Genomic DNA, 14,909 nt, shown 5'->3' with positions numbered 1-14,909 from the left:
ACTAGTGCCTCTTGCGCATATGCAACTGTGGGGATTGTGGCAAGTGGAGGAAACAACACATGACTTTGATTGGGTGGTGCTTCTCTGAGTACCCAGTCTCAAGTTTCAGGGTGAAAATCCTATGTGTCACTCTAGTGTGTTATACCTGGCAATGTCGGCGTTCTATGCGTCGTTACCTTAGCAAAGTCATTTCTTGAAGTTTGCTCAGGCTTGATCTTCAGGGTGAAAACCCACGATCTGACCTTCGATAGTTGGATCTAGCGATGGCCGCGTCGTTCCCTTTCTGGAGGCGTCGTTTTTGGAGAACATTTTCTTGTAAGTCTTGTGTTGTCATGATATGGTTGGTGCCGATGGTCGCGACTATCATTGTTTTCATCGGTTTTCTTTCATTCATGGGCATTGCTCCTTGCCGGCGCGATCTTTTCTGTATATGCGTTTGTGTTGGCTGTGTGTATCCTAATTATGCAGAGGTTGGGTGTGCACTCATGATGATTGTATCCCTCGATGCTACGATATGAGTCAATAAGAGCGCTCTTTATCGAAGAAAAATGTGAGCGGGGAGGATGCTACCCTGGTGTGATTGGTGGCACCTTATGAGTGACAAAAATTTATTAGAAAAAAATCTCAGCTGTTCAGGAGTATATGATTATATTTTTGAAAATACAGATATACGACGATAATAAAATTCAATAATCATATGAATTATCAGTTTTATTTTTCATATTGTTAATCCAAATATTCTTCTTTCACACAAACAAAGTATTAAAATTTATTACAACCAATTTCCGCAGCAACACAGGAGCTATTATATCTAGTTACCTAGACATTATTCATTAATTGAGATACTTGAAGTCTTGCAACACGGAAGACAGTAAAAAGCAGCGATCTTATTCTTGGATGCATATGGTTTATTGGCTAGTCCCAACAAGAGCCATGATGAAGGTCTTGAAGTCACCGGAGGTTTCCTTGGCGATGGCTTGCTCCAAGGCAACCGACGCCCTCCTGTGGAACTCGTCTTTGATGGCCCTGAGGTCCTTCTCCGCGTGCATCACCACCACCCGGAGCAGGCTCTCCTCGTCGGTCCCCGACTTGTGCATCGCGTTCCTCAGGACCTTGGCGAAGTACTTGTCCGTGTCGGCGATGCACCTCGCCGCGGTCCGCAGCACGCGCGCGTAGCCCGTCGGATCGGACCCATGCAGCAGGGCCTAGCCGATGGATGATACAGATGGCATTATATATCGACCACATCATCGCCTAATAAATTGATCCAAAGCCTGAAGAAATTTAGCAGATTTTTGGTTATGTATGGGCGGTGGCCAGACCTTGGTGACGGTGGTGCCGTGCTCATCTCTGAAGCAGTTGAACGTGGCGCCGAGCTGGGCTCTGCTCCTGGTGCCCAGGACCCTAATGAGCTCCCCGTGGTCCGCCGTGACGCCGTTCTTCACGTCCGCTTGAATGATCTTCGCCTCCGATCTCGCCAGCCCGCCGTTCACCTCGTCGCCGTCGTACCTGTAGGTGCTCACCAGGGCGACCAAGAGCTGAACACAGCAGGGACAGGGATCGCCATTAGTTTGGGGAACAGAGCTTTCCCTTGTCGCGTGCTCTAGTGACAACCAGATATCATACGTTACGGAGGTTTCCCGTGGCACCAGCGGCGACGTCTTCCTCCAGCGAGCGCTTGTAGATGGCGTGGTAGGCCTGCTTCACTTCCAGGAGCTCGGCGGGCGAGTTGGCGCACGCGATCTCCACGATCACGGGGTACTCCTCGTCGATGCACTTCGTGGCGGCGTTGGCGATCACGGCCTGCCTCTCCGTGGGGTCGAGTACCCAGTAGCCCATCGCTGTCTGTAGTCACCAAGATCACTCGCTGGTTCATTCAGAGAAGAAGAAAGGGAGATTCTGAAAATGTGTGGTCACCTGAAGATCGCCGGAAAGTTCAGACTGGAGCCGGTCGGTGAGGAGCTCGTTGTACTTCTCTTCGTACGCCTGCCGGATCAGCTTCCTCTGGGCCGCGTCCCGGTGAGCTAGTATGTAGATCACTGCCTGCTCGTCGGTGCCCCATCCTGAACCACAAAAATGTTGCAAAAATCACTACACATATTGCGAGGTTATGACCAAGATTCAGGACCTATGCACTAGAATAAATCGATGAACCGAAACAGCGAGGTAAATTCCGGGGATAATATAACCTTGGAAGGCCTTCATGAGCGCCTCAGCATCTTCAACCGGAGAAGGGACAACTTGAGGAACTGTGATCGTGGTCATCGCTCTCGTTCTTCTCCTGCAAATCTGATTTTCATGAGCACGCATACTCTGTTGGCATTTATACGGAGGCGAACTCTGAAACCACCAAAATAAAAGTTAGTGAGCATAAAAACTATGGGTGAAACCGATTGGTAATTCAACGGTTCCTGTTGGCTTACTGAGTCTTAAAAACCATTTAAAACCGTGTGTTACAGCTATAGCTGGTCTTTGCGGTTCTGGAAAGGAAAAAAGAAACTCGAAAGAGCAAACTAACCCTTCTCAATGCTTCGTGGTGTATAAGAATAGGACAATCTGATGTGACAAAACAATTAAGGAGAAAGAGCACTTTCATGACCCAGCAGAAATGATGCCAAGCACGCGGATCTATGCAAAACACTAATGAGAGAGTTTGATTGCCGAACAAGAAGCTAAGCACATATGGTCCTATGCATTGAGGAGTTTAGTTGGTGAGCTTTTTCATGCATTTAGTATCTCATTTTTCAACAAAGAAACCATGGTAACGGCCGGGAGGGAACCCTACAACACTTTTCCATTTTTTTTCTAGGGAGAATCCTACAGAGCTTATTATATAAATAAAATACCATAGAAAACTATGCTATTACACAAATTTTTACAGAAAGTATATTTACAAGATAAGATTTTTCTCAACAACCGTGGAAGGGTAGAAAATTGTCAACGCCAGACTTGGCTGTGCAAACAAAAAGGCAACCGCTAAAGGAATTGCCTCAGATTTCCTACTCTTGTGAACTGACTGTGGCTCTCACATGGTTCACTTCTTGTGATGGGACCAGCCCATTCAGGTTCAAGTTCCTTGTTTTCTTTCATGGATTTATTTCAACTTTTTTGAGGATGTTCGTTCCGTACGAGACTACATTCCCGTACGTCGACTATGTGAGGCTTGTGGTGATTTCGTGAATCTGAAGATATACTGGCTCAGTCACTCTAAAGGCTCATAGGGAAAGGATGTGGGTGTATATGAGTATCTCCGTTTATACTTTATTTGTGAAAGAAATGAACTTCCCTACTCCCGTGAGACCCTTCGTGTGTGTCCCCTCCTCTCCCTCCCACCACCTTGCTAGTCACCACTTGGCGGCAGCTGTGACCCATGTAGAGCCCTTCCTTCTCAAGTCTAGCAGATATGATACTACCATGTAGCCCTATATATAGACCATGAAGAATATAGCTTCCAGTTGAGGTTCTCGGTTCCGATGTGGAAGACCTAGTTTTCTCATGCCGACGTTATAGTATCCAGGCCTCGTCCGATGGTCGCGCGTGTCAACCCCCTCCGGTGAGCAAAGGGAGCAAGTGATCGCCTCGCTTCCTATGGAAACCATGTCACCCATGATGAGTGACCAATCATTATGTATTGGGAGGGAGTGTTAAATAAATGATTTTCAATTTAGTTGCCAATTTTAAACTATGGTTGAAGGAAGTAACCATGGAAGCAAAACTTGCCAAAAGTACAAGAGCTACAATGAGGGATTAAGTAAAAACAAAGATGCATTCCGAGGTTCGAATAGTTGGCATTGTATGAGATTATGATTGCACGATGTATTGCTCTCGTGCATAGGCACGTATATATGATGTACAAAAGTGGGCCACAGACCTCAACTATACAAGAAACTAGGAGGCGGGCCCGATACACAATATGCACATAACACATATACTCAACACCCCCCGCAGTCGAAGCGGCACCGCGACTGACGCAAAGACTGGACCGGAACTCCTCAAATGACGTCGTAGGCAAGCCCTTAGTCATGATATCTGCAAATTATTGGGAAGTAGGGACGTGTAAAACATGAATATGGCCAAGGGCCACCTGTTCCCGAACAAAATGAATATCCAACTCAATATGCTTGGTCCGTCGATGATACACCGGGTTAGCGGAGAGGTAGACCGCCGAGACATTGTTGCAGTATACCACTGTGGCATGGTCAACAGGGCAAGAGAGCTCCTGAAGTAGCTGGCAAAGCCACGAACACTCGGCAACGTGGTTTGCCACTGCACGATACTCAGCCTCAGCACTGGAACGAGAGACCGTAGGTTGCCGCTTGGACGACCACGCGATGAGTGAGGGTCCAAGGTAGACACAATAGCCCGAAGTGGAGCGACGAGTGTCAGGGCAGCCCACCCAGTCTGCATCGGAGTAGGCGGTGAGGGCGGTGTCGGCGGAGGCGTGAAGCGTGACGCCAAGATCCATAGTGCCACAGATATAGCGGAGAATTCGCTTGACGGCAGCCTAATGAACGTCGCGAGGAGCATGCATATGAAGACACACCTGCTGCACGGCATACTGGATCTCCGGTCGAGTGAGAGTGAGGTACTGGAGAGCACCAACGATAGACCGATAGAAAGTAGCATCCGAAGCAGGAGAACCATCCGTGGTAGAAAGCTTGGCCTTCGTATCAACAGGCGTAGCGGCGGGCTTGCAGTTAAGCATGCCAGCGCGCTCGAGGAGCTCATGAGCGTACTTCCGCTGATGAAGGAAGAAGCCATCCGGATGGCACACCACCTCGACACCGAGGAAGTAGTGCAAAGGACCCAAGTCCTTGATGGCGAACTCAGCGTGAAGACGAGTCGTGAGCCGACTGAGGAGACCAGCCGTACATGCCGTCAGGATGATGTCGTCGACATAGAGCAGCAAGTAGACCGTGTCAGAGCCCTGATGATAGATGAAGAGCGAGGCGTCCGAGCGGGTAGAGCGGAACCCAAGCTGGTGGAGAAACGCCGCAATGCACTGGTACCAAGCATACGGAGCCTGCTTGAGTCCGTACAAGGACCGCGAAAGCAGGCACACGTGGTCAGGAAGCGCCGGGTCAACAAACCCGATGGGCTGCTGGCAAAAGACCTGCTCCTCGAGGTGACCATGGAGGAAGGCATTGGAGACATCCATCTGGTGCACCGGCCAAGCACGGGAGACCTTAAGGTGGAGAACCGTGCGTATCGTGCCGGGCTTGACGACCGGAGCAAAGTTGTCGACGAAGTCGATGCCAGCACGCTGTCGGAAGCCACGAACGACCCAGCGCGCTTTGTAGCGATCAAGGGTACCATCAGGACGGAGCTTGTGTTTAAAGACCCACTTCCCCGTAATCACGTTGGCGTGCCGGGGAACAAGCTGCCACGTACGGTTGCGCAATGATACGTCTCCAACGTATCTATAACTTTTGATTGCTCCATGCTATATTATCTACTATTTTGGAAACTATTGGGCTTTATTATCCACTTTTATATTATTTTTGGGACTAACCTATTAACCGGAGGCCCAGCCCAGAATTGCTGTTTTTTGCCTGTTTTAGGGTTTCGAAGAAAAGGAATACCAAACAGACTCCAAACGGAATGAAACCTTCGGGAATGTGATTTTCTCATCAAATAAGACCCAGAAGACTTGGACCCTACGTCAAGGCACGAAACAGGAGGCCGGCAGGCGCGCCCTCCACCCTCGTGGGCCCCCTGTTGCTCCACCGACGTACTCCTTCCTCCTATATATATCCATGTACCTCCAAACAATCAGATACAGAGCCAAAACCCTAATTCCACCGCCGTAACTTTCTGTATCCACGAGATCCCATCTTGGGGCCTGTTCCGGAGCTCCGCCGGAGGGGGCATCAATCACGGAGGGCTTCTACATCAACACCATAGCCTCTCCGATGAAGTGTGAGTAGTTTACCTCAGACCTACGGGTCCATAGTTATTAGATAGATGGCTTCTTCTCTCTTTTTGGATCTCAATACAATGTTCTCCCCCTCTCTTGTGGAGAACCATTCGATGTAATCTTCTTTTTGCGGTGTGTTTGTTGAGACCGATGAATTGTGGGTTTATGATCAAGTCTATCTATGAATAATATTTGAATCTTCTTTGAATTCTTTTATGTATGATTGGTTATCTTTGCAAGTCTCTTCGAATTATCAGTTTGGTTTGGCCTACTAGATTGATCTTCTTGCAATGGCAGAAGTGCTTAGCTTTGGGTTCAATCTTGCGTTGTCCTTTCCCGGTGACAGTAAGGGCAGCAAGGCACGTATTGTATTGTTGCCATCGAGAATAACAAGATGGGGTTTTCTTCATATTGCATGAGTCTATCCCTCTACATCATGTCATCTTGCTTAAGGCGTTACTCTGTTTTTAACTTAATACTCTAGATGCATGCTGGATAGCGGTCGATGAGTGGAGTAATAGTAGTAGATGCAGGCAAGAGTCGGTCTACTTGTCTCGGACGTGATGCCTATATACATGATCATGCCTAGATATTCTCATAACTATGCTCAATTCTGTTAATTGCTCAACAGTAATTTGTTCACCCACCGTAGAATACTTATTCTCTCGAGAGAAGCCACTAGTGAAACCTATGGCCCCTGGTTCTATCTTTATCATATTGATCTCCTACTACTTTGTTATTTACTTTGCCTTTATTTTACTTTGCATCTTTATCATAAAAATACCAAAAAAAATTATATTTATCATATCTATCAGATCTCACTCTCGTAAGTGGCCCTATAGGGATTGACAACCCCTATTTGCGTTGGTTGCGAGGATTTATTTGTTTTGTGCAGGTACGAGGGACTCGCGCGTAGCCTCCTACTGGATTGATACCTTGGTTCTCAAAAACTGAGGGAAATACTTACGCTACTTTGCTGCATCATCCCTTCCTCTTTGGGGAAACCAACGCAGTGCTTAAGAGGTAGCACGCAACAGGGCGACAAACTCCTCTTGCATCGCAGCCATCTAGAGAGGTCACGAAGAGCGGCTCAAACAGAGGACGGCAATGGCGACGGCTCAGAGGTGGACGCCGCATGAACGTAGTCATCCGAGGCGTAACGCGAGCTCGGGCGAAAAACACCCGTACGGGCGCGGGTGATCGGACCGGCCGGGGGCGCCGAGGGGGCCGCGGGGGCCACAGGCGCCAACGTCGGGGGCACCAGGGGCGCCGTGGGCGCTGAAGGAGCCGCGTGCGCCAACATCGGGGGCATCAGTGCCGCGACTGTAGGAGGCGCCGCATGCGGGGGGGGCACCTCAAAGCCAGGGGCGGGCCAAGAGAGATGCGTGAGCGCCCTGGGAGAGGCGTTGAGGAGCCCGCATCACCAGTGGCGGGAGGAACATCCAGGGGTACCTGGTGAAATGGAAACACATGCTCATCAAAATAAACGTGCCGGGAAGTGAACACACGGTGGGAGACGGGATCGTAGCACCGATATCCCTTGGAGTTGGAGGGGTAGCCGATGAAGATGCAAGCGATAGATCGAGGTGCAAGCTTGTGAGAAGCAGTGTCGGCAGTGCTGGGATAGCAAAGGCACCCAAAAATACGCAAGTCGTCATAAGACGGGGGGGGCATACTGACGAAGCTATGTACCTAGGGTAGGGTCATGGACCTGTCCAAACTGCCCTACCCAAGGACATCTCTAGAAGAAATCACTTTTCAATCGATTTGAAGGTGTTCCACTCGACAGACTCGAGGACACTCAACCAAGAAGCGATCACTCGACCAAGACCAAACCACTCGACGGCCAGGAGACCTAAAGGCACTCCGCATGCTAACGGTCGGTTATTAAGTAGCCTTTATGATCATCATAGCACTTTAGTAGGGGCGTTACCAGTAACGCCCCTAATAAACCATACACGCATAATCCAGTCGACCACCTCCGGGCTGCGAGACGTAGGGCTATTACTTCCTCTGAGAAGGGCCTGAACTCGTAAACCTCGTGTGCTTACAACTTCTCCATAGCTAAGTTCTTGCCTCTCCATACTTACCCCCCTACATTACTGTCAGACTTAGAACCACGACAGTTGGCGCCCACCTTGGGGCAGGTGTTTTAGCGATTTGTTGGAGGAGTTGCGATCTTTTCCGATCCGAATCATCATGGTTTCCGGCGGAGTTTTGGTGGAGGGCCGCGAGATCCGTCTCGGCGCGCTCACGTTCATCGCCGACGACTCCGCTTGGCTTCAGGAGGCTCCGCTCGACGTGGACGCGCTCCCTGTCCGCGGGGCGACGCACTTTCGCGCGTGCGTCCGCGGCATCCTTTTGCGGCAACCGTCGACCCACTATCGGTCGGCTCCTGTGCTGTCTTCCCTCCCTGTTTCCCGCCGGCACAAGCGCTCCGGTCGGTCGAGACTTCAGCGGTGGGTGAGACACGCGGTGGCATGCCAGTAGGCCACCCCTCAAGTCGCGGCGATCGAGCCCGACGAATCCCTCTACGGCCTATTCGATCTGTCGACTGGCTCTAGAGAGACCGCCTCCGAGTGCGACAGCAGTGATCCGGCGGCGGAGGTTCTGATGGTCGATGGACCGCCCAGTCCTCCCGGTTTTCCCCGCACCGACGGAGGCGCGGGTGGAGGCGACCCGTCACGTCCCCATGAGGAATATCTCCCCGAGCCTCTCACGTCGTTGCAGAGAGAAGAACTTCATCGCCAGAACATGGATGCGCTGCACACTCCTATCATCGGAGAAACCCCCGAGGATCATGCCTTGGAGGACGCGCGCCTGGCAAACTTGGCCGAGCACACTCGACTGGAGAACCTCCAGCGAACACTCGATGAGCGTGCACGGATTCCCGAATCCAGTCGACGTCAGCTCTTCCTGCCCCCGCAGGTATATCGAACTCCGATTTAGAATTTAGCGGCTGCAGCCCGTATAGCAGAGTCGATTCAGCCTTCCCAGTCGAAGGCTGGCAGAGGCTTGCTGCAGATTAGAGCGTTACTCCGGACAGCAGGAGACCAGAATTCCGCTGTTTCTCAGTCGTGGAACAGGATTCACAGCAGATCCGTTGCTACAGACACAGTCCAGTCGGTTCATAGCCCAAGATCGCTCCCGAGGCGTGAGGGACGTGGGGATCGGCGTAATCAGTACGAGAACCGCGAGCAATATGATCACCGATTCGATCGTGATGATCGACGTCGAGTGCCCACCCCTCCCCCGAGGAGCGGGTTGTATGCACCTCGACAGCAGGATGACAGGCGTCCTCGTAGTGTTGGGCGAAGGATTTCAGTCGACTCCAGGGAGCCAGGCTTTGATGCGAGATCCATTCTCGTTCAAGGTTTGGTCGACAGGAACAGAGCTCACCGAGAAGGTCACGACAGAGATGCACCTACCAGCAGCAGAGCACATGTTTCGAGGCCAGAGTGCTTTAGTAGAGCCATTAGGGCCGCTGTGATTCCTCCCAACTTCAGGTTGGCGACTGGAGTCAGCAAGTTCACTGGTGAGTCCAAGCCCGATACTTGGCTTGAAGACTACCGAGTGGCCGTCCAGATTGGTGGCGGCAATGATGAAGTGGCCATGAAGCACCTGCCTCTCATGTTGGAGGGCTCGGCCAGAGCATGGCTGAACCAATTAGCACCCAGCAGCATTTACATTTGGGAAGATCTTGCCCGAGTGTTTGTCACCACATTTGAAGGAACATGCAAGCGACCGGCAGGGCTGACTGAACTGCGGTCTTGCGTGCAGAAGCCGAATGAAACTTTGAGGGATTACATCCAGAGATGGATCACGTTACATAACACGGTAGAGAATGTGCCTGACCACCAAGCAGTCTGTGCCTTCAAAAAAGGCGTCAAGTACAGAGAACTGAATCTGAAATTTTGTCGGACCGGAGATATGTCTCTGAATCAGATGATGGAGATTGCCACCAAGTACGCTAATGGTGAAGATGAGGATCGACTCAGGAGTGGCAAGCTCAAGTCAGTCGCTCAAGAAACCGGAGGAAATTCCAATCGGAAACAAAAGCGGAAAGCCGAGCCAGCTGCTCCTGGGGAAGCCTTGGCTGTAACCCAAGGAAAGTTTAAAGGGAAACCCAAAGGACCTTGGAACCCCAAGAAAGTTAAAGACCAGGACGGAAATGATGTGTTGGATTTGCCATGTCTCGTCCACACCAAGAAAGATGAAGAGGGTAATTTCATTTACCCAAAACATACCACTCGACAGTGCCGACTCTTTATCCAGCAGTTCCAGGGCAAGCAGCCCAAAGATAAGGAAAAGGAGTCGGACAAAGTTGAGGATAAGGAAGATAGTGACGATGGATACCCTCAGGTCAATTCCACCCTGATGATTTTTGCTGATGTTGAAAGCAAAAGTCGACTGAAAGTTATCAACCGAGAGGTGAATATAGTTGCCCCGGCGACACTCAGTTATCTGAAGTGGTCTCAGACTGCCATAACATTCGGCTGGTCCGATCACCCAACGCACATCGCCACCCCCGGGAGGCAAGCTTTGGTGGTCGACCCAGTTGTTGAAGGCACTCGACTGACCAAAGTCTTGATGGATGGTGGCAGTGGTTTGAACATATTATATGCTGAGACGTTGAAAGGTATGGACATTCCGATGTCCAGACTCAGTACCAGCAACATGAGTTTCCATGGAGTCATTCCTGGGAAGAAGGCTGAATCACTCGGCCAGATTGCTCTTGATGTGGTTTTCGGTGATTCCAAGAATTACCGCAAAGAAAAGTTGACGTTTGAAGTTGTAGACTTCCAGAGTGCCTATCACGCTATTTTGGGCAGGCCGGCTTCTGCACGCTTCATGGCCCGACCATGTTATGTGTATCTCAAACTGAAGATGCCTGGCCCCAAAGGTGTGATCACTATCACGGGCAATCGGAAGAAAGCGGAAGAATGTTTTCAGAAAGGTTCAAAGATCGCTGATGCTCAGATGGTAGTGGTGGAGCTGCAGGAATACCAGAAGACTGCAGACCCGAGTGATTTGTTGCGAGCCAAGAAACCCGCTACAGAATCAGCTTTTCAGTCGTCTGGCGAAACAAAGACAGCTCACATCCACCCGACCGATCCCAGCGCTGCTCCAACTCATATCTCAACAACACTCGACTCCAAATAGGAAGAAGCGCTCATCCAATTCCTCCGTGAGAACTAGGACATTTTCGCATGGAAGCCTTCTGACATGCTGGGTGTTCCCAGGGAGCTGGCTGAGCACTACCTAAGAGTCGACTCAAAAGTAAAACCTGTCAAGGAACATCTCCGACGGTCCGCCGTCCAGAAGAGAAAGGCTATTGGCGAGGAGGTGGCTCGGCTCTTAGCAGCGGAGTTCATCCGAGAAATCTACCACTCTGAGTGGCTCGCCAATGTTGTCATGGTCCCCAAGAAGGACACGTCACTTCGCATGTGCATTGACTTTAAACATATCAATCGGGCCTGCCCGAAAGATCATTTTCCTCTCCCCCGCATCGATCAGATAGTCGACTCGACTGCGGGATGTGAGCGACTGTCTTTTTTAGACGCCTATTCCGGGTACCATCAGATCCGTCTGTATGGACCTGACGAGATCAAAACAGCTTTCATCACTCCATTCGGGTGCTTCTGTTATATTACCATGCCGTTCGGCCTCAAGAATGCCGGAGCCACATTCATGAGGATGATTAAGAAGTGTTTGCTCACTCAAATCAGTCGGAATGTGGAAGCGTACATGGATGACATTGTGGTCAAGTCACGGAAGGGTTCCGACCTACTGGCTGACCTTGCCGAAACCTTTGCCAACCTCAGGAGGTATGATATCAAGCTTAATCCATCAAAGTGCACATTCGGAGTTCCTGGCGGAAAATTACTCGGTTTTCCCATTTCCGAACAGGGAATCGACGCTAATCCAGAAAAAGTCGGTACTATACTCCGAATGAAAAGTCATGTGCGAGTGCACGACGTCCAGAAGCTTACTGGTTGCTTGGCCGCTTTAAGTCGATTCATATCTGATCTCGGTGAAAAGGCATTGCCTCTTTACCGATTGTTGAAGAAGTCCGACAAGTTCGAGTGGACTCCCGAAGCTGATGCAGCGTTTGTAGAGCTCAAAGCTCTGCTCTCCACCCAGCCGGTGCTTGCTGCCCCAATCAGCAAGGAGCCTTTGCTGCTTTACATCGCAGCCACGGGACAAGTCGTTAGTATGGTACTTACGGTCGAGCGGGAAGAAGAAGGAAAAGCCTTCAAAGTTCAGCGCCCAGTATATTATATTTCTGAAGTTTTGACCCCGTCGAAGCAAAGATATCCTCATTATCAGAAGCTTGTATATGGGATTTATATGACCACAAAGAAAGTTGCTCACTACTTCTCTGATCATTCCATTACAGTCGTCAGCGACGCTCCATTGTCAGAGATCCTGCACAACAGAGATGCAACTGGTCGAGTGGCAAAATGGTTGATTGAACTCCTTCCTCTAGATATCAAGTTCGAGGCAAAGAAAGCTATCAAGTCCCACGCAATAGCAGATTTCGTCGCCGAGTGGATTGAACAGCAACTGCCAACTCAGGTTCACTCGGAGCATTGTACCATGTTCTTCGATGGTTCCAAAATGCTGAATGGTTCCGGTGCCGGGGTGGTGTTGGTCTCCCCCCGAGGAGATAAGCTCAGATATGTTCTTCAAATCCACTTTGATTCCTCCAATAACGAGGCGGAATACGAAGCACTTTTATATGGGTTGCGCATGGTCATTTCACTCGGCGTCCGACGCCTCATGGTCTATGGCGACTCAGATTTTGTGGTTAATTAGGTGATGAAGGAATGGGACGTCAGAAGTCCAGCCATGACTGGTTATTGCAATGCAGTGAGAAAGCTGGAGAAGAAATTCGAGGGGTTAGAGCTTCATCACATACCCCGACTGAAAAATCAAGCAGCTGATGATTTGGCAAAAATAGGTTCCAAAAGAGAAGCCATTCCCAGCAATGTGTTTTTGGAACACATCCACACACCATCAGTTCAGGAGGATCCCTTCACTGAAGAGGCCCCGCAGCCAAAAAGTGCCACGGATCCGACTGAAGTTGAAGTTCCAGCTGTGGTCGACCTGACCATGGAAGTCTTGGTCATCACTCCCGACTGGACAGTACCGTACATCGCGTACATCCTAAGGAAAGAACTCCCAGAGGACGAAGAAGAGGCTCGACAGATCGTCCGTCGATCCAAGGCCTTTACAGTCATAAAGGGACAGTTGTATAGAGAAAGCGTGACTGGAGTCAGTCAGAAGTGTATAACACTAGAAGAAGGTCAGATGATCCTTGACGATATCCACTCGGGGACCTATGGTCATCATGCGTCCTCTCAAACCATTGTGGCTAAAGCATACCGAGCGGGATTTTACTGGCCAAAGGCCAATGAAATGGCAAAAGAGATAGTCGACAAATGTGAAGGATGTCAGTATTACTCCAATATGTCGCACAAGCCCGCGTCAGCTCTGAAAACCATTCCACTTGTCTGGCCCTTCGCTGTTTGGGGGCTGGACATGGTTGGACCACTGAAAACGGGCAGGAGCGGCTTCACTCATGTGCTAGTAGCAGTCGACAAGTTCACCAAATGGATTGAAGCTAAGCCTATCAAGAATCTTGATGCGTGCACTGCTATCAGTTTCATCAGAGAGTTGATATTCAGATATGGAGTTCCACATAGCATCATCACTGACAATGGGTCAAACTTCGATTCCGACAAATTCAGGGCCTTTTGCGCCTCTCAGGGCACATGAGTCGACTATGCTTCGGTCGCTCACCCTCAGTCGAATGGACAGGCGGAAAGAGCAAACGGCCTAATTCTTAAAGGACTAAAACCTCGATTGATGCGCGATCTCAAGCACGCAGCAGGTGCATGGGTCGACGAGCTTCCATCAGTTCTTTGGGGATTGAGGACGACCCCGAACCGATCGACCAGAAGAACCCCATTCTTTCTGGTCTACGGAGCCGAAGCAGTCTTGCCGAGTGACATGCTTCACAACGCCCCTCGAGTCGAGCTCTACTCTGAAGAAGAAGCAGAACAAGCCCGGCAGGACGCAGTCGACCTCCTGGAAGAAGAAAGAGAAATGGCCATGATCCGATCGACCATCTATCAGCAAGACTTGCGTCGATTCCATGCTAGAAATGTGAAGAGTCGAGCCTTCCAAGAAGGAGACTTAGTCCTCCGCGTGGATCAGCAAAAACCACATAAACTCGCTCCTACTTGGGAAGGCCCCTTCATAGTCACCAGAGTCCTCCACAATGGAGCGTAACACCTCTACAATGTCAATCGCCAGATTGATGAGCCACGAGCCTGGAATGCGGAGCTACTCCGCCCCTTTTATACTTGAATTCTCACTCGGATGAGATGTAATAAGAAAAAACTCCTGTAGTTTATTTATCAAAGACAAGAGCGTTATAATTTTCCCAATGATTGTTATTGTTTTTTGTTTGCGTAAGAAATCCCCCAGTGGGTGGCTTAGCTGCGAATCCGCTTCGCCTAAGTTTGTAAAAATAATTTCCTACTGAGTGGTGAGCCAGCCTGCCACTCGGGGGCTTAGCTGCGAACCCGTTTCACCTAAGTATTTAAAAATCCTACCGAGTGGAGAGAAATCCTCCCACTCGGGGGGCTTAGCTGCAGTCCAGTACTCGCCTAAGTTCTCTCACTCGGCGACTTAGCTGCAGTCCGGCACTCGCCTAAGTTTGAAAAAATCCTACCGAGTGGGAGCAACCCTCCCACTCGGGGGCTTAGCTATAGTCCAGTACTCGCCTAAATTTTCTCACTCGGAGACTTAGCTGCAGTCCGGCACTCGCCTAAGTTTGAAACAATCCTACCGAGTGGAGAGCAACCCTCCCACTCGGGGGCTTAGCTGCAGTCCAGTACTCGCCTAAGTTTTCTCACTCGGAGACTTAGCTGCAGTCCAGCACTCGCCTAAGTTTGAAAAAACCCTACCGAGTGGAGAGCAA

The 14,909-nt window shown here is 50.2% G+C and overlaps 1 protein-coding gene across 1 annotated transcript; it reads right to left on the bottom strand.

Moving 5' to 3' along the window:
• Window positions 1-794: 794 nt before the first annotated feature.
• Window positions 795-2,294, bottom strand: LOC123185724 (annexin-like protein RJ4). Its single transcript, XM_044597555.1, has 5 exons — window positions 2,190-2,294; window positions 1,918-2,063; window positions 1,627-1,845; window positions 1,323-1,538; window positions 795-1,205 (listed from the first exon to the last, which is right to left on the bottom strand). Exons 1-5 carry the CDS (start codon window positions 2,263-2,265, stop codon window positions 909-911), a joined length of 954 nt encoding a protein of 317 aa, XP_044453490.1. The 5' UTR covers window positions 2,266-2,294; the 3' UTR covers window positions 795-908.
• Between the last annotated feature and the right edge of the window lie 12,615 nt (window positions 2,295-14,909).

Source organism: Triticum aestivum, chromosome 2A (genome assembly GCF_018294505.1).
Source record: "Triticum aestivum cultivar Chinese Spring chromosome 2A, IWGSC CS RefSeq v2.1, whole genome shotgun sequence".
Taxonomy (NCBI): Eukaryota; Viridiplantae; Streptophyta; class Magnoliopsida; order Poales; family Poaceae; genus Triticum; species Triticum aestivum.
The sequence above is the reverse complement of the archived record's forward strand: the minus strand, read 5'-3'. Positions and strand labels throughout refer to the sequence as shown.